This window comes from Hyaena hyaena, unplaced genomic scaffold (genome assembly GCF_003009895.1).
Source record: "Hyaena hyaena isolate Hyena2069 unplaced genomic scaffold, ASM300989v1 scaffold_359, whole genome shotgun sequence".
Classification (NCBI taxonomy): domain Eukaryota; kingdom Metazoa; phylum Chordata; class Mammalia; order Carnivora; family Hyaenidae; genus Hyaena; species Hyaena hyaena.
In genome coordinates, this window is record NW_024080994.1 from 586300 (window position 1) to 613254 (window position 26955).

At 35.0% G+C, this 26955-nt stretch overlaps 1 protein-coding gene across 1 annotated transcript in view; it reads right to left on the reverse strand.

Moving 5' to 3' along the window:
• Positions 1 to 13730: 13730 nt before the first annotated feature.
• Positions 13731 to 26955, reverse strand: part of MTX2 (metaxin 2) — a 68973-nt gene continuing 55748 nt past the window's right edge. The window contains exons 6-10 of the mRNA XM_039250123.1: positions 26618 to 26710; positions 26074 to 26112; positions 25564 to 25689; positions 24383 to 24459; positions 13731 to 14185 (exon numbers count right to left, since the gene is read on the reverse strand). Coding sequence (XP_039106054.1) covers positions 14002 to 14185; positions 24383 to 24459; positions 25564 to 25689; positions 26074 to 26112; positions 26618 to 26710 — 519 coding nt within the window. The 3' untranslated portion in view covers positions 13731 to 14001. The remainder of the gene's footprint in view (positions 14186 to 24382; positions 24460 to 25563; positions 25690 to 26073; positions 26113 to 26617; positions 26711 to 26955) is intronic.

Genomic DNA, 26955 nt, shown 5'->3' on the forward strand with positions numbered 1-26955 from the left:
TCTCTGTACCTCCTCGGTTTTCTCATCTTGAGAAAGGAGATGATATTCAATCCTAGGTTTACTGCGAAGAATAAGTTATTTAATATCTGTGCAAAGCTTAGAACAATGCCATATACACTACTGGCACTATATGTCTTTATTAAATAAATATGCTCTAAAAACCCAGACTATTTTTTAGAGCAGTTTTAGGTTCACAGCAAAGTTGAAAACAACAGAGACTTCCCTTGTACTCCCCGCCCTCATACACATTATTATTGAGAACATCCCCACCCAAGTGGTACATTTGTTATAATAGATGAACCCACATTAACAGACCCATCATACCACCCAAAGTCCACAGTTCAGAGAACAATACAGTTCACTCTTGGTATTGTACACTCTATGGGTCTGGACAGATGTAAATACACTTTTTGAAAGGATAATTTGATAATATATACTTTTAACATTTATTAAGAACCAGAAGCATATACTCTTTGACAGAAAATTTCTACCGTTTGGAATTTACCCTTCAGAAATATTTATATAAACATGTGAAGATATATGTTCAACAACGTTGATTATAACTTATACACCATTAAAACCATTAAAATCTCTTATTAATGGCACATCTTCATATAATGAAACATTATGGGACCACTGTACATGTGTCCACAACCTCTACTCTATAGCCCATAAACTGTCAAAAGAAGATATATATGTTTTTAAAAATATATTCATAACAACAGTGAAAATCACCAAGAAAAAGTGCTCCCAGAGGGTCAGAAATTCTGAAGAACTCCTGATTAAAACAAATAATGCAGATGGCATTAGATCTACAAAGAAATGTTTGGAAGAAATCAAAGCTCCAAATGATAGAAGGTTATCACAAAAAAAATGAATGTACGGAAAGTACATCAGTCAGTGGCACGTTATACAAAGCGCAGGAAGGGGTCCTAGGTATTCAAGTGATTAGAAAAAAATGAATTTTGAGAAGCCAGGCTAATGGAGCGCTTCTCCACCTCCAGCTTTTGCTAAGAACACGAAATAAGTGTTCAGTCGCAGTATTGACTCTCAGATGATGGGGGGAGCACAGATATGGGATCAGAGAGACAGAAAAGTACACAAGGAGCAACTAATCCCTAGAATGAGGAACAACACACTCACAAGACAAACTGCCACCAAACTCAATTTAGAAGCCTATCATGACAAATGAGAGCCAAGTAAGGTTACATTACTAGCACCTGCAAAGAAATGACTAGCAATTCTCAAATGCAAAGAAAGATTAGCAGACAACCCAGAATTGTCAAACACATAAAGAAAACCAACCCCATGAGAAAAAGACCCCAAATTCAAAAGAGAAACTATCATCCAAAATGAGTAACTTAGGCAACCAAAGATAAGTTTAAAATAATAGTATCTTCAGAGACTGCAGAGAATACTGTTATCTGTGAAACAAAAATAAATTAAAATCTGGAAATTAAAATCACTCTTATTTGGATAGCAGCTTCTGCTAAGATAAGAGTAATAGGGGCCAGATTTACCCTCCAGCCTGAAATACCTAAAAGTTCAGACAAAAACATGAAACAATGATTTCAAGACACTGGATATGAGGCAGCAAAGGACAGCGATCCCTGAGAGATGAGAAACAAAGTGATTCCTAGGCTTGCCCCCCATTATTGTCTTGAGTTTCCAGGACAGGGCACAGGGAAGAGGAACCCGAGCAGGGCCGGGCAGACTCCCTAAACTGAGGAGGTAGAGGGGAGAGTCCAGGGAGACAAAGGCAGCTAGAGTTTGCAGGGTAGAATAGTAGAAGGAAAACGGAACTCCAGAGATCAACAGAGGGTCCCCTCTGAATGTACAGCAGGATACTGAGCAGTGCACATGTATGAGGAAATTATCTGGGGCTGAGGCCAGAACACCTAAAAGGATTAGAGAGGACTGTATGATTAGAGATCCTACAAGGGTAAGAATAGTGTCTATTCTCACCAGTGAGATTTTAAAATATAATTCACAAAATGTTGGTGTATTTCAGAGTCTTGTCTCAGGAGAGAATAATTAGCCCTAAATACTGTTCCTCTCATGCCTGACAAATACTACAAACAAGACCTCAAAGGATCAAAGTATTTCCAAGTAAATGAACTGCATCCCAGAACAAAGCTTGAGAATTGTCATAGAAATGCAAAATTCTCCAGGTCCCCAAAAGATAAAATTCACATTATCTGGCACCGAATGAAAAGTTACCAGGAATGCAAAGAAGCAGAAAGATAAAACCTATAATAAGAAAGGAGGGAAAAAAAAAAAAAAGCAGTCTACATGTGGGAAAACATAAAACTTTCATGAGGCAAAATGAAAAATCTAAATGAATGGAGAGATTTACCATGTTTTAGGACAGGAAACTCTATTTTTTTAATGTCCATTCCCAACTAATTTATTTTCAACAAAAAGATATTTTATTCTTATTTAACATTATGTTAGAGGTGCTAGTTACCATAATATGACAAGAAAAAGAAACAAAAATGTAAAAGAACTAAAACTGCCATTTTCTAGGAATTGTATTATTTTATCCATAGAAAAAAAAGATCCTTAGGTCATTAGAAGAAGGTTCAACAGGATTACAAGGGTAGATTTCACATAAATGTCAAGAACATTTCTTTATACCAACAATTTAAAATTTTAATTAAATATCATTTATAGTAGCTAAAAATAGAAAAAGTGAGCAAATAGCAACAAAATCAACAAAAAAAATTTCTCTTTGGAGAAAAACTTTATTGAAGGACATTAAAGAAACATATGGAGGCATGACACATTCATGAATATACTCAAGTTTGTAAAGGTAGTGATTCTTCCCCAAGTAATCCAGGGATTCAATGTAAATCCAATCAGAATCCGAGTTTTTGTTTTGGGTGAAATTTTAAAAGTGGACTCTAAAATTTGCATGAAAGTGCAAATATCCAACTTCAATTCCTGAAGACAAAGAACATGATGAGATATTTGCCTGATCAGATGTCAAAACTTGATGTAACTACAGTAATTACGATCATTTGGTTTTTATTTTTTATTTAGAAAATTTTTAATGTTTTTTATTTTTGCAAGAGAGACAGAGCATGAGTGGGGGAGAGCCAGAGAGAAGAGGAGACATAGAATCCGAAGCAGGCTCCAGGCTCTGAGCTGTCAGCACAGATCCCGATGCAGGGCGCAAACCCAGGAACCGTTAAATCATGACCTGAGCCGAAGTGGGACACTTAACCCACTAAGCCACCCAGGAGCCCTGAGCATTTGAATTTGATGCAAAGTAGGTTAGCCAATTTATTAGACCACTGTCATAGTATAGCCAAGAAACAATCCTATGTGCAAGGGACAGGAAATAGAATTGGGATTATGTACCAGCCAGGAAAAACTCAGACCAGTCAAGGTCAATAAGCACTGTTGGGAAAATTAGTTATCCATTTTGAGAAAAGGATAAAGTTAAATAGCTACCTCATACCATCAAAAAAACAAAACAAAACAAAACAAAAACAAAAAAAACCCCAGATATACTTGGTACATTAAGAACATGAATAGGAAAGACAAAACTTATGTCAGAAAATGTTGAGGCGTGGCTCAATACAGTGGGTTAATGTTCAACACCTGTGACACTATCCTTTTAGGGTTCTGTTCTCTCCTGCAGAAGCCAGAAATTTAAAACTTGCATTTTCCAGACTGCTTTACAAGTAGGGCCCTGGAGGTTACTTAGTTTCAATCAGATGCATTTGTGAAAATCTTGAAAAGTGAAAGTGACATGCAAGGTACAATTCTATTTCTCTAGCGAGCATTTCATAAAGGTTGTTGTTTCTGTAGCAGCATCAGCAGAGGTCCTGGTAGTCTGGTCCCTAGCATTGTGGAATTCAGAGGCAGGGTGTGAGTATCCACGTTGCCAGCGCGTATGACAGCAGGCACCGTTGGACTCCTGTTCCATGCTGCGGCAGGCCAAGAGTATCCCCATCCTGGCAGCCTGTTGGTCACAGCAGTGACGGAATGGCTGGGGAGCCCACGGTTTCCCGACAATAAGAGGCAGAGGCCTCGCTGGTGACCAAGTTCTAAGGAATCATCCCTGAAGGTACAACCTAGATGTTTCTTCAGTACTTTCAAAATTTCTGTCAGCCATTAATATCTGATAACAAATTCCTTCTTGTTTAAACTATCTAGAGTAAATTCTAGTGGGGTTTTGTTTAGTTTTGCTCAATGTTTTAAAAGATTTGTTCATTGTGCTCGCTTCGGCAGCACATATACTAAAAGATTTGTTCATTAATAGGATCATCATATACTGTCATCAAAATACCCAAGAGGTAGGTGAGCAGAGTTTAGTCCTTTGTAGGACAATTCTTCAGGCCAACCAGTACCTGAAGAATTTGACTTTCTTTTTTTTTTTTTTTAATAGTTTACTGTCAAGTTGGTCTCCATATAACACCCAGTGAGAACTTGACTTTCTTTCCTTAACTTTTATAGAAGTGTGCTCTGCAGTTGAAAATTTTATCTTTCTCAGCATATCTGATGTCAGTTTCATTGTCTTCCTCCACAAATTTCAACGAAAGAATGTGCTTCGGAATTACACAAAATGTCCTTTGCCTGTATTACTTGATATATGATTTTTTAAGATATCCCCTAAGTTGGTAAAGTAAGCAAAGCATACAAAAGGAACACTAAAATACACAGAAAAATTCTACTCAACATCACACAATGAGCTTATTAGCTTCCAGTTATGGGCTCTATGACATGAAGATCCACTATAACCATATTGGTTCCCAAGACTGTGTCCACTTGAGAGGTTAATATGCAGAAAATAAACCAGCCACGAAGGCTTAGGAAAACAGTATGGCCTTCTTATTCTCATGAATGATGGGACACTAAAACTGACCCCTGAATTATACATAAGGATTGGGAAGGGTGTCTTTTTTTTTTTAATAAACAAGGCACAAAAAGCTCAAATCATAAAGGAAAAGACTGACCAACATTTCAACTATATAAAGCTTAAGAACTTCTGTACATTAGAACATATCATAAATGTGCTGGCGAGGATGTAGAGAAACGGGCACACTCCTGCACTGTTGGTGGGAACGTAAACTGGTACAGCCCCTCTGGAAAACAGTGTGGAGGTTCCTCAGGAAACTAACAATAGACTCCCCTAGGACCCAGCAATAGCACTGCTAGGAATTTACCCAAGGGATACAGAAATACTGAGGCATAGGAGCACATGTACCCCAATGTTCATAGCAGCACTCTCCACAATAGCTAAAACACGGAAAGAGCCTAAGTGTCCATCAACGAACGAATGGATCAAGAAGATGTGGTTTATCTATACCATGGAATACTACATGGCAATAAGAAAGAATGAAATCTGGCCATGTGTAGCAACATGGATGGACCTTGAGGGTGTTATGCTGAGAGAAATAAGTCAGGCAGAGAAGGACAAATAACATATGTTTGCACGTATAGGAGGATTAGGAGGAACTTGACGGAAGACCAAGGGGGAGAAGAAGGGGGGAAATGGTGGGGGAAAGGGAGAGAGGCAAACCATGAGAGACTCTTGAATGCTGACAAAAACTGAGGATTGATGGATGTGGGGGGGAGGGGGTATGGGCATGGAGGAAGGCACTTGTGGGGAAGAACACTGGGTGTTATGTGGAAACTAATTTGACAATAAACTATTTGTAAAAAAAAAAAAAAAAAAAGAACATATCATAAATGGAGTGAAAAGACAAACCATCAACTAGGAGTACAAATATTTGTAGCACTTAGAGCCAAGTTAGCATTAATATAGGTAATACACAAAGGACTCCTTTAAATTATGAACAGGCAAATAACCTAACAGAAAAACGAGCAAAGCCAACATGAGTAGTCATATCACATGTAAAAAAGGAAAAAAAGAATTGGCCAAAAAATATATAAATATATACTTAGCTTACTGGTAATCTTGAAAATACAAATTATAACATTAGGAAATACAACGAATAATTCTTTGGCAAAGAACTAGAAGTATAAAGTGCAAACTGGCACAAACATTTATGAAAACAATTTTTAATTACGTACTTAAGTTAAATATACACATACTTGACAACCCAGCAATTATACTCCTAAGTATATGCCCTGGAAAAGTTGTTGCACGTTTATACCAGATATGTACAGGATTGTTCCTGAGCAACATTTTTTTAGAACATCAAAACTCTGGACACAATCAAAATGTCCACTGATAAGGGAACAGAGAAATCAAGTGTTATATTTGCAGATAAAAGAATACTATAAAAAAAATTTTTTTAATGTTTTATTTTTGAGAGAGAGATAGAGACCCCATGAGCAGGGGAGGGTCAGAGAGAGAGGGAGACACAGAATCTCCAGGCTCTAAGCTAGCTGTCAGCACAGAGCAGGACGTGGGGCTCGAACCCATGAACCGTGAGATCATGACCTGAGCTGAAGTCGGACACTTAACCAACTGAGCCACCCCAGCAACCCAAAAGAACACTATATAATTAATCACTGCTAAGTACAAGAAAATGGATGAAATTCAAAAATGTAATATCGTGGGAGAGAAGCAAAACACAGAAGAATGCATATAGCATAATTCCATTTATAGAAAGATCAAAAGCAAAAAATTAAATCATGGAAATTAACACAAAATTCAGGACAGCGGCAACCTCCAGTGGTGGAGTAAAGAGCTGAGATTAGGTGAAAATAGTGTCATAGAGAGGTCTTTAAGATACTAGTAAATGTTGTATTTTTTTAACTGGTGCGAATATGATCTACGTAACAATATATTAAGACACCGTGAAAGAAGAATGCATTTGTATGTTATATCTTCAAAAGCAAACTTCTATGAACTTATGTATAACATGTATTAAGTAAATAAAACTTATAAAAAAGAATGGGATAATTGACTGCCCTCAGTTAGTAGCATTTGAGGCAAGGGAGTGGCTCACTGGTATACAGGAGTTTTAATTATTTTCTCATTTTTGTATATTTAAAATTTTACATAATAAAATCTCTTTAAGAATTTAGCACTTTTCATTCTAAATGAGCATTTCTTGTCTCAAGATTAAAATGTAGCCTAGATTTCCAGATTTCCAGTTTTAGAATGTAGAAAGCTAAAGAAAGTATTGCTCCCACCCTTGTAATAATGATGAACTGACAATCAACAAATTCACCCCAGTTCTTGACCGGCGGAAAGTGGAGACTGCACGGCCAACGAACCAGGTCTAAGGAGAGAAGATACACAAGCATTTGTTTAGTTTAAACAGACACTATTGAAATGTAAAAAAATAAACAGACACTACTGGACAACGGTAAGAACTCAACTAAAATTTCTAATTAATTGCTACAGGCTGAGCGCAGCCTGACAAAAGACTATTAAAATCCTGGGGCCACAGCAAAAGAGGAATTCACATTCACTCCCAGGCTCTTTGTCTAAGGACTTCACAGGAAGTTTACAAAAAAAAAAAAAAAAAAATCTTAGAGTCAGAGTAGGAATCTAAGAAAGTGTCCTTTGTGGTCCCTTGACAAGAAGAACAGCAGTAGCTGCAGTAAAGTCACAAAGACCTCACCTGGATCCTTCTACCCTCTTTCTCACATGGAACAAAAGGTGTCAAACAAAAGCAACTCTACATCCATATGCAAAGAAAAAGAAAAACTCACAACCTTAGACTCTTACTTCATTCCACTAAAATTAATATAAATCACAGAAATTGTCAGGTAGTCCAAGATTCAATTCTCAGCTGTTTATAAGAAAAACATCAATCTTTTTTAATGCCTATTTTCTGAGAGAAAGAGAAGGAGAGAGAGAGAGCAAACACAGGAGAGGGGCAGAGAGAGAAAGAGACAGAGGATCCAAAGCAGGCTGAGAGCAGATGGCTTGATATGGGGTTTCAACTCAAAAACTGTGAGATCATGACCTTGAGCTGAAGTCAGGACGCTTAACTGACTGAGCTCCCCAAGTGTCCCATAAGAAAAATATTTTAAGTATAAGCTTATAAGTAGGCTAAAAGTAAAATGATAAAAATAAATAGATATTGCAAATATTAGTAAAAAGAAATATAGAGTAGCTGTATCAAATAACTAAAGTAACCAAAATGACTAAATATCAAACAAAAAACTTTAAACCAAGAAACATTACCAGAGATAAAGGACAGTACACATCAATAAAGGGATTAATTTTCCAAGAAGAAATGATAATCTTAAATATCTATATCTATATACACCTAACAGAAGATCTTCAACTAGTATGAAAAAAAAATTGATAGAAATGAAAGGAGAAAAAAAACACAAAATTCTACACTCTTCTCAGTAATGCAGAACAAGTAGGCAGAAAATTAATAAGGTTATAAAAGACCTGAATAAATTGTTAACCAATTAGACTAACAACATTTACAGAATAGTTACCCAACAATAGCAAAATACTCTTTTCAACTGCACATGAAACATTTACCAAGATAAACTATATTCTGGACCGTAACACAAACTTTAACAAATCTAAAAGAAATGAAATATAAAGCATGTTCTAGAAATAAAACCAAATTAAACTACAAATCAATAATAGAGTGACATCTGGAAAATCCTCAAATATTTTCAAATTAAAGAATACACTTATAAATAATCCATGGGTCAAAGAAGAAAGCATAAGGGAATTAGAAAATATTTCAAACTGAATGAAAATAAAAGCACAACATCTCAGATTTCCCTCTAAGCAACGCTTGGAGGAAAATGCTTAATATTAAAAGCTTATATTAGAAAAGAAACTTTCAAATCAGTCTAACCTTCCACAGTAAAACTATAAAACACAGAGCAAGTAGGGGCACCTGGCTGGCTCAATCAGTAGACCATACCCAACATGACCCTATCTTGATCTTGAGGTCATGAGTTCAAGACCTACCTTGCATATAGAGATTACTTAAATAAACTTAAAAAAAAATGTAGAGGAAGTAGAAGGAAATAATAATAAGAACAAAGAAGAAACTGAGAATGAGAAAACTACACAGAAAAATCAATGGAATCAAAACCTGGATTTTAGGAAAAATAATTAATACAACTGATGAATCTCAAAGCAGACTAAGAAAAAGAGAAGACAAATATTACAAATATAAAGAAGGAAAGAAGGGATATTACTACAGATGCTACAGATATAATCATGGAATACCAAGAACTCTATGCCTTATAAATTCAAAAATGTGTAGAAAAATACGCAAATTCTTTGGAAAGGCACACACCAAAACTCTCTCAAGAGAAAACCAATAACTTGAATAGTCCTAAATCTATTCAATAAGTTAAAATTTAATGTTTAAAATCTTCCAACAAAGAAGCTTCGAGGCCTAGCCAGATGCATTGATAAATTCTACCAAACATTCAAGGAAAAGATAATTATCAAATGTAAACTCTCCCTAGAGGAAGAAATACTTCCAGTTTCATGTAATGAGGCCAGCATTAATCTGATACCAAAACAAAAGGTATTACAAGATAACTGGAGACCAGCAACTCTCAAGAATATGAACACAATAACCCTTAACAAAATCTAGAAAATCATATCCAAATACATCATAATCATACGGGATTTATCCCAGGAAACTAAAGTGGACGTAATATTCGAAAATCAATTAATGTAACTCTTCATTTCCACAAACTAAGGGAAAAAGAGCATATGATCATCTCAATGGGAATGGAAAAAGCCTTTGATAAAATACATCATTCATTCATAATTTAAACACACATAAACAAACTCTACAAACCAGAAACAGAAAGGAACTTTCTCAATCTGTTAAAGGGCATCTACAAAAACCTATAATCATACTTATTCGTGGATTAAATACTTTACCCTTAAGATCATGAATAAGGCAAAGATGTCCATTCTCATCACTCCTGTTCAGCACTGTACTAGAAATCCTAGTCAGCGCTATAGGCAAAACCAAAATTCAAAACAAAGCTAGCAAAATGCACATGGATTAGAAAGAATTAAATAAAATCATTTCTATTCACAGAACACAGGACTGCCAAAGTCAAAAATCCAGAAAATCTACTAAGTTTAATCACAAATTCAATTACTGTAATTTGATAAAAATGTAAAAAAAAAAGATCCTAAAGATATAAATCCAGTCCCAATTCTTAGGAACTTAAAAACAGTTTAGGAAAATAATTATATCAGTCTAGATATAATCAATCTTTTTAATATTTCCTTTTAAGACTCAATAAAATATATAAATTGTTAGCTCATAAGACGCAACTGGTTATAATTAAAACAAGTTCAAATAAGTTCAAAAAGTTATAAAGTTTTATTTTAGAAAACAGTATCTTGAAATATCTCAATGCATAGCTACATTTAACCCATCCTCATCAAGCATCAATCATACACAATGGCAATAAAAATAACTCATTATCTGTTCTTCAAAAAAGTATCAAGATGTATTAAATGAACAGATTGACATTTTACAATTCAACTTTCCTAGAGTTGGGCTCCTAAGGAACTAACACAATGTCTACTTGTCCAGTAGTCAAGTCAGTTAAAAATAATAAGTTGGGACTTCTAAAGGGTTTAATAGGAGACATATTAAATCTATAATGTCCGTCATTCAGAAGTCATCAAATGATACTGTAGACTGTATCTATCTTGATTTAAACTTTCTCCACTGGGTGTTATATGGAAACCAACTTCCCAATAAACTATTAAAAAAAAACCTCTCTCACTATTCATAATTTTAATTTAAATAGAGGATCATGCTACTTATTTTAAAGTTCAGTACATATACTAGGTATTTTGTCAGTAACACAACACTTAACTTTTTGTACAGCAAACTAGCTTTTCAGTGACCATTTTTAGATACTATAAATTGGCTTTGTAGACCCAAATTTAAAAGATAAAAGCAGATAACTAAATCACCATAATGGATGGTCAAGGTTTCTACTTTCTAATCCATTATTTTGATGGTGATTCACTCAACACTAGGGAAAAACAAGGCCTCCCAGAGTGATCCACAATAATAAGTCTTAAGGAAGAGTAAATAACTCAACTTGGAAGAAATAACCATTGTCTCCCAATGTTTCTCATTTTAAAATAAAAATACAGACAGTAATAAAGACAAAGGTCCCAAAAAAATGAAAACAGAAGGAAAGCTTCTGGACTCATTCTGTGAAGCCAGCATTGCCTTGATTTCCAAACCAAAGACCCCACCAAAAAGGAGGCCGATATTCCTGATGAACATGGATGCAAAAATTCTCAACAAGATACTAGCAAATTGAATTCAACAGTATATTAAAAGAATTATTCACCTTGATCAAGTGGGATTCATTCCTGAGCTACAGGGCTGGTTCAATATTCAAAAGTCAATCAATGTGATACATCACATTAATAGAAGAAAGGATAAGAACTGTAGGATTCTGTGAATAGATGCAGAAAAAGCAACTGACCAAAAACAGCATCCTTTCTTAATAAAAACCCTCAAGAAAGTTGGGATAGAAGGAACATACCTTAATATCATAAAAGTCATATATGAAAGGCCCACAGATAATATCATCCTCAATGGGGAAAAACTGTGAGCATTTTCCCTGAGAACAGTAACATGACAGGGATGTCCACTCTCACCACTGTTGTTTAACAAAGTGTTAAAAGTCCTAGCCTCAGCAATCAGACAACAATGGTGGGGGGGGGGGGGGGGGGGAGGCATCCAAATTGGCAAAGAAGTCAAGCTTTCACTTTTTGCAGATGACTTGATACTCTATCTGGAAAACCTGAAAGACTCCACTAAAAAACTGCTAGAACTGATACGTAAATTCAGCAAAGTCGCAGGATAATAAAATCAATGTACAAAAATCAGTTGCATCTCCATACACCAATAATGAAGCAACAGAAAGAGACATCAGGGAATTGACCTCATTTACAATTGCACCAAGAACCATGAAATACCTAGGAATAAACCTAACCACAGAGGTAAAAGATCTGTACACTGAAAACTATAGAAAGCTTATGAAAGAAATTGAAGAAGACACAAAGAAATGGAAAAACATTCCATGCTCATAGACTGGAAGAACAAATACTGTTAAAATGTCAATACTACCCAAAGGAATTTACACATTTAATGCAATCCCAATCAAAATAGCACTAGCATTCTTCTCAGAACTAGAACAATCTTAAACTGTATATGGAACCAATAGCCAAAGTAATGCTGAAAAAGAAAACCAAAGCTGGAGGCAACACAATCCCAGAGTTTTAGCCTATACTACAAAGCTGTAATCAAGACAGTATGGTATTGGCACAAAAACAGACACATGGATCAATGCAATAGAATAGAGAACTCAGAAATGGACCCACAAATATATGGCCAGCTAAACTTCAGCGAAGTAGGGAGTATCCAGTGGAAAAAAAGACAGTTTCTTTAGCAAATGGTGTTGAGAGAACTGGACAGCAACAGACAGAAGAATGAAACTGTACCACTTTCTTACACTATACACAAAAATAAATTGAAATGGATGAAAGGCCTAAACGTAAGACAGGAAATCATCAAAACCCTAGAGGAGAAAACAGACAACCTCTTTGACCTCAGTCACAGCAACTACCTATTTGACCTGTCTCCGAAGGCAAGGGAAATAAAAGCAAAAAAGTACTACTGGGACCTCAACAAGATAAAAAGCTTCTGCACAGCAAAGGAAACAATCAACAAAACTAAAAGGCAACCAAAAGAATGGGAGAGGATATTTGCAAATGACATATTGGATAAAAGGTTCGTATCCAAAATCCCAGTGAACAAATGGACAGAAGACACAGATACTTTTCCAAAGAAGACTTCCAGATGGCTAACAGAAACATGAAAAGATGCTCAACATCACTCATCATCAGGGAAATCCAAATCAAAACCACACTGAGATACCCCACACCAGTCAGAGTGGCTGAAATTAACAACTCAGGAAACAACAGATGTTGGCAAGGATGTGGAGAAAGAGGAACCCTCTTGCACTGTTCGTGGGAATGCAAATTGGTACAGCCACTCTGGAAAACAGTGTGGAGATTCCTCAAAAGATTAAAAATATAATTACCCTACAGCCCAGCAATAGCACTAGTAGGAATTTATCCAAAGGATACAGGAGTGCTGCATAGGGGCCATGTAGCCCCAATGTTTACAGCATCGCTTTCAACACAAGAGGAATAAAACATTATTAAAACATTGTTGTCTCAAAAAAAATAAGATCCTTGAAACTATCCATTTATCAAATATAAATTGTGGGTGCTCTGATGAGATGTTTAAAAATTCAAGGGGCGCCTGGGTGGCTCAGTCAGTTAAGCATCCAACTTTGGCTCAGGTCATGATCTCACAGTTCCTAAGTTCGAGCTCTGCATCGGGCTCTGTGCTGACAGCTCAGAGCCTGGAGCCTGCTTCGGATTCTGTGTCTCCCTCTCTCTCTGCCCCTTCCCCACTCGTGCTTTGTCTCTCTTCCTCTCTCAAAAATAAATAACATTTAAAAAATAAATAAATAAAAATAAACAAACTTCAACTCAGTTTAGATATGAAGAATGCTCTTAAATGGTAATCTGTTCCAGGATTTAAGTACCTTGCAATTATTTACATTTTCTGAGTACATACTTTTGAAGAACATTTTTCCCATGCTTAGGTTCACCATGTACCTATTAAAGCAATCTTAAAAGTATGGAACACAAATTACTTGCCTTAGAAAAGACAGTTTATTCCAGGTATAAAAAGCTCAGAGTGGCTCTCAGAAAGATCGGAAAGAAATAAATACACCAGCCATCCAGTTCTTTGAGCTTTATTTTTATATGCATACATGTTTGAAGAAAGCAAAAATTTCAAGATATAGAGAGTACAACATAGCAAATGAAACCATTCAGAATTACTTTAATTAACAGTATAAAGTACGTGTATAGGATACATTATATAATTTATTCTGAGGTTTCAAAAAACAGTGTTTTTGGTTTTAAAATTCTGATACCATCATTTATCAGGTCTTTCACATAACATATTTCAAGTTAATTTTTTTTAATGACTAAATTAAGACGTGTCTCTAAGATGATCTGATAGATGAGCTGGCTTTACCACGATCTTCAAAATAGTGCTGTTCAATTCTTCTACAGAAAGCAAGGAGGTTGCTATAGTTTTTCACCTTCTCAGAAAGTTCATCATTGGTCAACTGTGTGGTAAGAATGGTATACAAATGGCCAAATACCAGTGCATCTAGTTCAGTAGGCCTAAAACACAAATAGAAATGAGAGTAACATGAACAGCATTTAACCTGTATGGTAGAATATACACTACTTTTTTTTTTTTTTTCTTTATTTATTTCTAGGAGAGAGACAGCATGAGCAGGGGAGGGTCAGAGAGAGAGGGAGTCACAGACTCTGAAACAGGCTCCAGGCTCCGAGCTGGCAGTCAGCACAGAGCCCGACGCGGGGCTCGAACTCACGAACCGCGAGATCATGACCTAAGCGAAAGTCGGATGCTTAACCAACTAAGCCACCCAGGCGCCCCTACACTACTTTTTAAAACATTTTATTCATCCATTCAAAAGAAAGTCACATAAGAAATAAATCCTACCTCAACTTGATAGACTTTATTTTGTTTTTACTTGGAGTTTCTGTTGTAAGATAGGGAAAAAAAAAACCTTTTATGTTATGATTTGCTAGCTGTGTGACTTGCTTTTTAAAGTAGTAATACATTAAAACAATTTTGGTGTCATTGATTATATTCATTTTACTCACTAGTTTATCTGCTGAACAGTTCTCCAGTGTGCCAGGAAGTGTGTGCTAGGTGCTAGAGATACGAGAACCCCAAAGGTTCTAAGACATGAACACAAAACATAAATTACCACAGCACAATTTAGTAAGTGCTTTAATAGATGCATAAACAAAATGGTATCAAAGCACAGAGGATTTCACTGTGAGGCAGGGACAAATGACACCTGAATACCCAATCATATATTAACAACATGATTTAATTTTACTTTTACCACTTTTTAAGTAATTTAGCTTTCTGAAAGAGAAATAAACATAGCTTCAACATATATCTTCTAGGGCTTTTTCCCTTTAATTATATATTAGTAACAAAAAACAGAAATTCATCTACCTCACTACTAATAGTCTATAAATGAGGCATCGCCAAACTACATTATATTAAAATAATTGCCAGCACAATCTTACTAAAAAGAAAATATCATCATAATTAGGAGCTAATTATTGCTGTCAGTCCCACAGTGACATAAAGTTTTTGAGAAAATATGTGTTAGCCTACCTAAATGTCAAAGCATGTTACAATAATCTAGTTTAGAAGAACAGATTTTGCGGTCCATCATATCTAAGTTTGAATACTATTTCTGCCACTTACTTACTAGCTATGTGGCCTTGATCACTAATGATCAAAGACCTCATGCTGCTGCATGGCTTTAAATACCTCTTTATGCCACTAATTCCCCACGATTTGCCTCCAATCCCAGCCCCTCTTCTAAACTCCAGAATCATACATACACACATACTCCATAACACCTCCACCTGAATGATGAATAAGCATCTCAAACATGCTCACCCCATTTCCTAAACTAAAAGGCACCACTACCCTCTCAGCTATCTGTGCCAAAAATCTCAGGGTTACTATTGAGTCCTCTCTTTCTCTTGCCCTCATATCTATTAGCAAGTGTTGTGATACACAACCACCAAATGATGTCCTGGCTACTACTAATTCTCTCTCTCCATTATCGTCTACTCTGAGCCACCATCTTCTCTCCCCTAGACCACTGCAATAGTCTCCTAACGCTGGTTCTCTTCATTGTCCAGAGTAGCCAGAGTGATTTTTTTTAAGTGATCACACATACCACTCCAAGCATAAAATATTCCCATGAATATCCATTCCACTTACAGTAATATGCCAAACTCATTACATGAAGCATACAACGTCCAGATGACCTGGCCACTGCTTATCTCTTCAGCCTCATCTTCTACCACTGTCAACACACAGCCAATAATGGCCTTGCTTCTTCCATTCGAACATAACAAACTCAAGCCAATCTTACAGCCTTGATGCAATTATTCCTGCTGCCTAGAACACCCTTCCCTTGACTTCACATTGCCGGCTCCTTATTTTTCAGAGTAAGGTTTAAATGTCACATCTTAAAGCCTCCCCTGAACACCCAAACTAAGTGGACATGCAGTCACTTACTACCATGTGATCCACTTTAATTCTCCATGCAGCACTTAATACTATCTAACATTTGTTGTTAGGTGTCTGTCTCCCTCTACCAGGGAGATCTCCACTTGTTTCCTGCTGTGTCCCTAATAATTAGAACAATGCCTGCTATAAAGTAGGCTCTTAGAAATATGTTTTGAATGATTAAAAGGGTGATGCATTTCTATCACCACACTAAAACTGTGTCCACTTGTTTCCCCTCATTATGTTTTTTTTAATGTTTTTTTAAAATTATTACTTATTTTTGAGAGAGAGAGAAAGAGACAGAGTAGAAACAGGGAAAGGGCAGAGAGAAGAGGGAGACACAGAATCCCAAGCCGGCTTCCAGGCTCTGAGCTGTTAGCACAGAGCCTGGTGCAGGGCTTGAACTTGTGAATCACAAGGTCATGACTGAGCCGAAGTCAGAGGCTTAACTGACTGGCCACCCACGTGCCCCTTCTCCAAGCTCTTTAAAGGTAACACTGTATGTATCTTTTATATCCCCAGTTCTTAGAAAAGGATCTAAGGAACTGAATCTGTATTTGCCGGATGCAAATAGAGAGAGATGCATCCTGCCTAAGGTATGGAGGATATTTAGTTTTTCAATAGTAGTTATTCACATTCTTTCAAAGCCTTCCCTTTTTTGACACACTCATGAAGAATTATTATTCAGACTGAGGGTAGCCAACAGGATAGTTTAAAAAGATCACAAGTGTCCTTGGACATAATAGCACCATGATCCTATCATACAAATGAAGATTCAATAACAAATGGATGCCTGAAAAGAACCAGGGATGTAGAAGGTGGATAAATGTAGAGCTGAGGCACTTTGTGAGAATTAATATAAACATTAACTATTCCATATCCCTAAACATATTTCTTAAAAGATATATCTTATCTCACCAATTTTTCCTAATCCTTGTTTAGGATTAACTACTCTTTGCTTCCTGAATTAGATCATGAAAAAAGGCGAATTTATTTCCTGATGTAACTTCCAGTAGTGTATGTAGGTGGGCATCTTTTATCAATAAATGAAAGCTCTGAAGGAGTTCAAATATAAGTGTATTTTCAAACTAGTGTGGTCCAGAAGTACCTCTGAAGTGGTCAAAATATTATTTGCTGCAAATATACTTCCACATAACTTCAAAAGTTGCTGAATTATAAGGGTAATAGGCATACAGAAATTGATCTTATGTTATATAAAGATAGCAACTTTGTGGCAAGTTACTTTAGAATATCTAACAGGCAGTAGAATACAATATACTGTATCAAATGAAACATACATAACTTCTAATGCATATTTTTTATAATCTTTACAAATTTCAGCGATTACTTATATTATATATATGACATATATAAATTACTAATTCCTACAATTTTTTTTTGAAAAGTACACCTGTGGTAGTGATTACACAACTGTATACCATGACTAAAAGTCAGAGCTATAAACATAAAACTGTCAATTTTACTATATATAAATACCGTAACAAACGTAATTTTTTAAAACAAATTTTAATGTTTATTTTTGAGAAAGAAAGAGCGTGCGAGCATGTGCGTGCAGGGGAGGGCGGGGTGGAGGGGGGTAGACAGAAGATCTGAGGCAGGTTCTGTGATGACAGCAGAGAGCCCAATGAGGGGCTTGAACTCACAAACCATGAGATGGTGACCTGAGCCGGTCAGATACTTAACCAACTGAGCCACCCAGGTGCTCCCAAATTTAATATTAATTTTTTTTAAGTTTATTTATGTTGAGAGAGAGAGAGAGAGAGAGAGAGAGAAATAGTGCATGTGCGTGCACAACAGGGGAGGGGCAGAGAGAAGGGGAGTGACAGAATCCTAAGAAGGCTCTGCACTCTCAGGGGGAGCCCCACACGGAGCTCGATCCCACAAACCAAGAGATCATGTATGAGCTGAGACAAAATCAAGAGTCAGAGGCTTTACCAACTGAGCCACCCAGGTGCCCCTAGACCTGATCAAAAAAAGGGGGGGGTGGGGAGGCAATAAACTCAGAAAATATTTGCAATTCATATGCAAGGAAAAAAAAACACTTTGCCCAATATTTCTACTGAATTGTTCAAGAGCCAAGATCCTGATGAACATCCAGTTTTAATACCTTTTCCTATACCATATTAAAAAAAAAACCAACATTCCTACCCTTCTGCTAAGTAGTGGATTATAATTTGAATACTGACAGCAATTCTCCTAAGATTTTTAACATCTTTTATATATATTATTACAACTAGCTTTACAGACTTTTTATTAGAAAAATATTCAAGGGTCATAAATATATTTTTAAGTTCCTTATCTTGCATTATCATTCTCCCCACATTTCTGTTATTCTTTTTTTTCCCCTATTTTTATTGAGAAATAATTGACACACATCACTGTATAAGTTTAAGATGTAAAGCATGACGGTTTGATTTACATATACTATGAAATGATTATCCCAGCAGGTTCTGCTAACATCCATCAGTTATCTACTATTCTTTCATTTGAATATCAAAATAAAAATACTGTAAAATGTGAATGTTTTCTTCATCTTTCCCATTTAAAATTTTTCTGCACTCAACTTTTTTGCTTTATTATGATTGCATATTTCTTTCTGATGCCTTTTATAGTCAGTCTAAACACATTAATTTTGTCTCAGTGTTCAAGTAGTTTTTCTCTCCCTTATATTACTAACTTGCCATGTCTTTATACTCTAGCAATAATCTACGTATTCTTTCTTTATATACGAATCACGGATCTTTAGGATTGTCGTTCAAGTTTGTAAATCAAGTCCCTTGCCAACCTTTTTTATATATAATCTTTGAAATTTTGTCCTTAATGTTCTTGGGTGGTGACTTTTAAACTTATTATTATTAAAGTATAATAGACACACAATGTTAGATTAGCTTCAGATGTACAACATACTGATTCAACAATTCTATGCAGTACTCAATACTCACAATTACTAGTCACCATACAACATTATTACAATATTATTGACTATATTCCCTATGCTATACTTTTCATCTCCATGACTTATCTGTTCTATACTTAGAAGTTTGTACCTCTTAATTCCCTTATCTATTTTGCTTATCTTTCCCATCCACTTCCCTTCTAGTAACTGCCAGTTTGTTTTCTGTGTTTAAGAGTCTGTTTTTTTGTGTATATATTCTGTTTTGGGTTTTTTTAGATTCCAAATATAAGTAAAATCATATGGTATTTGTCTCTCTTTGACTTAGTATAATACCCTCTAGGTCCATCCATGTTGCTGCAAATGGCAAGACTCATTCCATATGATTAATACTCCATGTTATATGCATATATATCATATATAGTGTATTTTATTACATATTACGTATATACACCTACATATATCCATTCACCTATTGACAGATACTTGCGTTGCTTCCATAATTTGGCTTTGGTAAATAATGCTGCAATCAACAATATTAAATATGTACTGTTTCTCACAGTGGCTGCACCAATTTACATTTTTATCAACCATACACAAGGCTTCCCTTTTCTCCATCCTCACCAACACTTTATTTCTTGTCTTTTTGATAACAGTCATTCTGACTGGTGAGGCGATATCTCACTGTGGTTTGGATTTGCATTTCCCTTATGATTAGTAATGTTAAGCATCTTTTCATGGGTCTGTTGGCCATCTGTATGTCTTCTTTGGAAAAATATCTATTCATGTTTTCTGCCCACTTTTTAATCACATTGGTTTTTTGATGTTGAGCTGTAGACGTTCTTTGTATATTTTTTATATAAACCCCTTATCAAATACATCACTTGCAAATATCTTCTCCCATTCAGTAAGTTGCCTTTTTGTTTTGTTGGTGGTTTTACTGTGCAAAAACTTTTTATTTCGGGGTAGTACCAAGTTTATTCTTGCTTTTATTTCCCTTGCCTGAGGAAACATACCCGTAAATATGTTGCTAAGGGTGATGTCTAAAGGATTACTGCCTGTTTTTCTTTTAGTTTTATGGTTTCAGGTCTCACATTTAGGTCTTTAATCCTTTTTGAGTTTATTTTTGTGTCTGGTGTGAGAAAGTGGCCCAGTTTCACTCTTTTGCATGTGGCTGTCCAGTTTGCACGCCATTTATTAAAAACACTATCTCTTCCCCATTGTATATTTTTTGTCTCCTTTGTCACAGATTAATTCATCATATATGCGTGGGTTTATTTCTGGGCTCTCTATCCTGCTCCATTGATCTATGTGTCTGACTTGGTACCAGTACCATACTGTTTTGGTTACTACAGCTTAGTAATATATCTTGAAATCTGGGATTATGACACCTCCAGCTTTGTTCTTCTTTCTCAAGATTGCTTTGGATATTTGAGGTTTTCTGTGGTTCCATACATATTTTAGGATTATCTGTTCTAGTTCTATGAAAAGTGTTATTTGTGTTTTGATAGGGATTGCATTCAATCTGTAGATTGCTTTGGGTAATATGGACATTTTAACAATATTAATTCTTAAAATCCATGAGTAGACTACATCTTTCCATTTGTTTATGTTCATGTTAAATTCCTTTCATCATGTCTTATAGTTTTCAGGGTATAGGTCTTCTGCCTCCCTGGTTAAATTTATCCCTAGGTATTTTTATTCTTTTTGGTGCAACTGTAAATGATATTATTTTCTTAGTTTCTCTGTTACTTTGTAATTAGTGCATAGAAACACAATAGATTTCTATAGATTAATTTTGTATCCTGCAACTTTACTGAATTCATTTGTCAGTTCTCATAGCTTTTTGATAGAGTCTTTAGCATTTCCTATAAATATTATCATGTGATCTGCAAATAGTGACAGTTTTACTTCTTCCTTAACATCTTCTGGATGTCTTTTATTTCTTTTTTTATCTGATTGCTGTGGCTAGGATTTCCAGCACTATATTGAATAAAAGTGGTGAGAATGGATATCCTTGTCTTGTTTCTGATCTTAAAGGAAAAGCTTTTAGTTTTTCACAATTGAATTTTATCTGGGTTTTAATATATGGCCTTTATTATGTTGAGGTATGTTTCCTGTATTTCCACTTTGTTGACAGTTTTTATCATGAAGAGATGTCATATTCTGTCAAATGCTTTTTCTGGTTCAACTGAGATGATGACCATATGGTTTTTATCCTTTCTCTTATTAATGTGATATAGCACACTGATTGATTTGAGAATGCTGAATCACCCCTGCATCCATGGAATAAATCCCATTTAATCTTGGTGAATGATCCTTTTAATGTACTATTTCATTCAGTTTGCTAATATTTTGTTGAGGATTTTTACATCTATACTCATCGGAGATATTATCCTGGTTTTGGTATCAGAGTAACGCTGGCCTTATAGAATGAATTTGTACGTTTTCCTTTCTCTTCTATTTTTTTGAATAGCTTGAGAAAAATAGGTATTAACTCCTCTTTAAATGTCTGGTGGAATTCACCTGTGAAACCATCTAGTCCTGGACTTCATTTGTTGGGAGTTCTTTCATTACTGATTAAATTTCTCAATTGGTAATTTCTTTATTGAATAAACCTCAATAAAACCCAATTCCTCTCTGAAATCTTTCATCCTAAGATTGCCACATGTAATTTTTTTTTTTTTTTGCCACATGTAATTTTTGCAGCATTTCTTCAATATCCTTTCCCATCGGTATATGAAGGTTTACTTTCACCTTTTACCATTTAATAGTTAATAACAATACTCTTCCTTTTTCAAATATAACTCTTCCAATTTCTCAATTTAAGCTAGTTTTGAAAAACATTTACTGAGCCCCTGCTACCAAATAGGTTTTGTTTAGAATACACAGACGTGCAGGGAGCTCATAAATGCTTTACAACAGTGTAATTCACTCAGTAATATAAATATTATTAAAAATATATATGTAGATAATATAAAAATAACACTTTAAGAAAAGTTTTACTTTTTTATTCCAAGTCCATGCTCACAACATGAAAAAGAACAAATGACCTAGCAGTCTTTCAGTAAGTGTCTTAAAAGATATCACATCAGCAAGATAGCTTTATATAACAAGGAATACAGATTTTGCTTAACAGCATTTCAGAAATATGACTTAAAGATTTAAAAGCTACCAACACTATATACTATTAAGAATAAAGAGGCCACCCAATGTTAATAACTGTCTTGCATGATTTCTAATTTCTTTCAATTTCACTCTACTTTTTTCTTTCCACCATTTATTTTCTTTGTCCTCTTTTCCCAATTCCTATTCTTGCTGCAGGATCTCCCTCAACTACCCATTCCCCTTCTCTCATCAAGTACAAATACTGAGTTTCTTTCATGAGTTCTCTCAACATCCCCAGAAGGTAAGCTAGGAGAAAAACTTATTCTAGTTTTAGAGGGTAAGGGGAGGGCACACAGGGAAGTAAAGTAACTTGCCGAAGTCTGATATACATTAGAGCCAGGAAGAGAATTCAGGGCCACGACATGGAATCCAATACTACCTGATCTCGTAGTATCTTAAGTATCCTAAGCTAGTGTTCTATTCACTAAGGTATAGTATCTCACGAAGTAATGACTCCTGACAGATAAAAGGATGAGAAAAATTCTGTCATATCAAAGTGAAAATACAAGTTACTTTTTCCTAATTCCAGTTTAGTATTATTAGACAATGGGGTAAAGCTAAAGTTAAAAATAAAATCTATTCATTTTTCAATCGTTAGGGGAAAATGTTTATTAAGTCTCATACAAGATAAAATTATTTCAGAAATCTACATCTTAATATTAAACAGTTCCTCCATAGCAAACTTTTGCCTGTTCTAAAGTTTGAATTTTTCATTACAAGCTTAAATATAATTGTATCCTTAAAAGAAAAAAATTTTTTTTATATTTCCACTAAATTACATGGTAAATGATAGCCGGTTATGAAGTCCCTGATACTGAGTTAACGGAGAAAAATAAGTGAGATATATTCTCTTGGCCTCTCATGAAGACCGCATGTGTAACAAAATTAACTCCGAACACATAACAATGCACTTCAAAAATAAAACACACCTCTTCTGGGTTTTCCAACCCCTAAGAATTCCTTATCAGCAAGACAAGGAACTACTTGATACTAACATGTGGATACATTTCTTTTGTGTTAGACACACAGAGATCTGTTGATCTCTGAAGCACAAATAGATTCTATATTGCAAACATTACTAACACAAGCTGTAAACATAAAATTGATAATTTTACTACATATAAATACCATAACAAACCTAATTAAAACAAAAATTTTTTTAATGTTTATTTTTGAAAGGGAGAGAGAGTATGTGCGCATGTGCAAGCAGGGGAAGTGGACAGAGGATGTAAAGCAGGTTCTGTGCTGATAAGAGAGAGCCCAATGTGGGGCTTGGGCCGAAGTCAGACACTTAACCAACTGAGCCACCCAGGAGCCCCTAAACCTAATTATTAATTTTTTTTAAGTTTATTTATTGAGACTGTACGTGTGCATGCACAAGCGAGGAAGGGCAGAGAGGGAGATACAGAATCCCAAGCAGGCTCCATGCTCTCAGCCTGGAGCCCAACACAGGGCTCGATCCCACAAACCAAGAGATCATGCACAACCTGAGACAAAATCAAGAGTCAGAGGCTTTACCAATTGAGCATACAGGCAGAGAGAGGGGGAAAGAGGATCTGAAATGGGCTCTGTGCTGACAGCAGAGAGCCTGATGTGGGGCTTGAACCCACAAACTGCAAGATCATCATCTGAGCCGAAGTCGGACACTTAACCAACTGAGCCACCCAGGCACCCCTATTTTCATTAACTTTTAAAAGATAAGTTCATAACAGTGCTTGTCCATCCAACAATACTTTATTTTTATTCACTTTTCTAATCCCCAGGGTATGACCCTATATAAAAAAGTATAGTTACTCTTCATGTTTTAACAGTACTTTGCAAATGTAGAATTTTATTAAGATTATGTAGTTCCATACACAGCATCTGGAACTACCCCTAGTAGCACCTCTATCATATCAGAAAATAATAACTGGTTTACATGTGTGCCCTTAAGACAAATTTTTAATGGCAAGAACTACATTTTAGAAATTTTAGTCTCCCAGAGCCTAGAGCTATGTCTGATACCCAAGAAGTGCTAAGTAAATGTCAAATGAGGGCAAAAATGAATTTAAATAGAACAAGATCTTTTCACAAATATTTCTTGATAAAACAATTCCTCTATGATAAAATAAATTTGTAACCTAACAATATAGAAAAGAAACTAAAAAGAGATAAAATTTCTTACTGCTTATTGAAGAAATATGGTTGTGTTCCCAGTCTTTGAGAAAGTGCTTGACAGCACTGGTCTACATCTTCTAAGACCTAACAAAGGCAACAGACCACAAAGAAAGTATTTAAATTAGCAAAACAATAAAATGTGTCTAATACGTAATTTGCATCACAGTTCATAACAAAAATACAAATTTAGGTAACCTTTTATAATATATTTAAATGAGACCACAGAACACACAGAGAATAAAAGCGGTATTTTTTTCATAAGCAAAACTTTCTGTGTAACGAATAGGAAGAAAATATAAGAACAGATTTCCTTTAAACACAAGTACACTTAAGTTACTTATAAGGATTACTATCAAGAAAGTTTTTATCTCAAAACTCTACACCCTACAAAAATGTTTTCCTGAATCCATAAATTCAAATGACTGTATGTATATTAAAAAAACTTGCTTCATAAAGATGACACTGCTGACCCACCATGAGTAAAAGCATTTGAGTTGTTTTCTTGCTGGTGGAGATGGATTTCATTTACTCAGTCCCTATTCATTTGCCCAATCCCCCTTGTGGCCAGTGGCACACATCGGTAAACTGGCTGCTAGGACTATGAGAACCTTGGAAAAGAGACATTATTAGTTTAATCACTGAATTAGTTCAATCTCATGACCTTGACAAGATACATATTTTTAAAATTTTGCTACTTCAATAATTTAAGATTTAAAAAAAGATATATTAACCACTGTATTTAACAAGGTTTTGTTGTGTTTTTTTTAAGCCCTGATGTTACAGATCTATATTTATTGACGTAAAAGATGCCCACAATGTATTGGTGAATAGGAAAAAAAAAATCAGAATGTAGAGTGACAGGTATAATATGATCCCATTTAAGGAAAATGTTATTAAGAGATATCCAGAAGAATGTTCTCCAAATAGTTAGCAGTGGTAATTTCTAGGTGGTAGGATTTCAAGCAATTTCTATTTCCTTTTTGAAGTTTTCTGTGTTATGTAATATGTTTTACAATAAGCATATATGATTTTTATAAAACAAATGAAAACCACTTCAAGTCAGAAAAAAGGGCAAATTTTTTCTTAATTTTTTTACTATGCTGGGATTTTTTTAAAAAAATTAATACAAAAAATAAATTTCTTAATGCATTAAAGTCAACACTTTTGTCAACTTTAACCTGAACTCACCTGGTCCAGAGTCTTGCTGCCCCATCCAATAGCTTTCATCTTACGCTTAACTTCCCACTGTTTCTGATAGGCCAAAATATGATTCAAGGGCCAAGGGTAAGGAGATCCATATCTAGCATGAGTGATCTAGAGCAAAAAGATTTGTTATAAACATGATTCTTTCTAAAAACAAAGCCTGTTTTTACAAATAGAATTCTTAGGAAAACATATTTTCAGAACACAACACAGCAATTTGAAAAAAAATACATCGCTTGCAATCTAAAAAATTAAAATTTTAAGCCATTCCCTTTAAAAATATATAAACTTTTATGTACTTTGCAACCAGTTATATCAAACAATGACACACAGCTTCCCTAAAATGTATGTGCAAGCAAAATTAAAGTAAGTGAAAAACTATATCACTAATGGTATAAACCACAATGTTTCATTTATGAGCAGGGACTTAAGATTCTGAGCAAAAGTGTTTTCTCATTAAATTTTAATTAAGATAAATGCTGCAGAACCACTCACCTCCCCTACTGTAGCTTCATCACACCACTGAAGATACAACTAGGAACAAAAGAACAGTCACTAAAACTTTAGAACACCAAAGAGAAAATGGATAAAGAAAATTATTTTTTGCCATGGTGATTTTTTATAAGCCAACTTTATAAATGTCCCATATAAGAGAGTTTTCCTTCTTTGGCTAATGTTGCTATACAGAATTATTAAATTTAATTAATGGTACTACTTAATAAAAGTATTTCTTACTCATATAGTATATCTCTAAATACCATCAAAGATTTTACATATATTAATTAAGAAAACCTCCCAAGACCAAAGTCAGATAATGAATGGGCAAGAATCACTCCTTTTTACAAATAGAAAAACTAGATCTGAAAATGTCAGGCAACTTGTTCAAACATAATAACCAAATAATGCCAGGAACCATCCTAGTCCTAGAACTGACTGACTATATTCCTATTTTGCAAGAATTTTTAAATAACCCATGAGGAAAGATTATCTTTTATAAGAGGAAAAGCTTATTTTCAAGGCCTATTATCTTCTATTGTACCTCTGCAGTCAACAGCATATTGTTGACTAATTCCATGTAGGCTTTCATTTCTGCTTTTTGGACTTCATCCAGCCCATCACTAAGAGAATGGCCCTAAAGGGAATTTAAAAAAATTTAAAAGAGCATCATATTAAATAGACAAAAACTTTCAGTTATCTTACTACCAAATAATATAAATGTTTTTACATCAATGTTTTTACAACAAATGTCCACTAAACTTCTAAAATATCTCCTAAAATAAAATTTTATAACAAAAATGGTTAATTATCTGCTACCATGACAAAATAATACGTACTGTTTATATGCTATCATAAAAGTGTATCTTTCAATGGACAAAA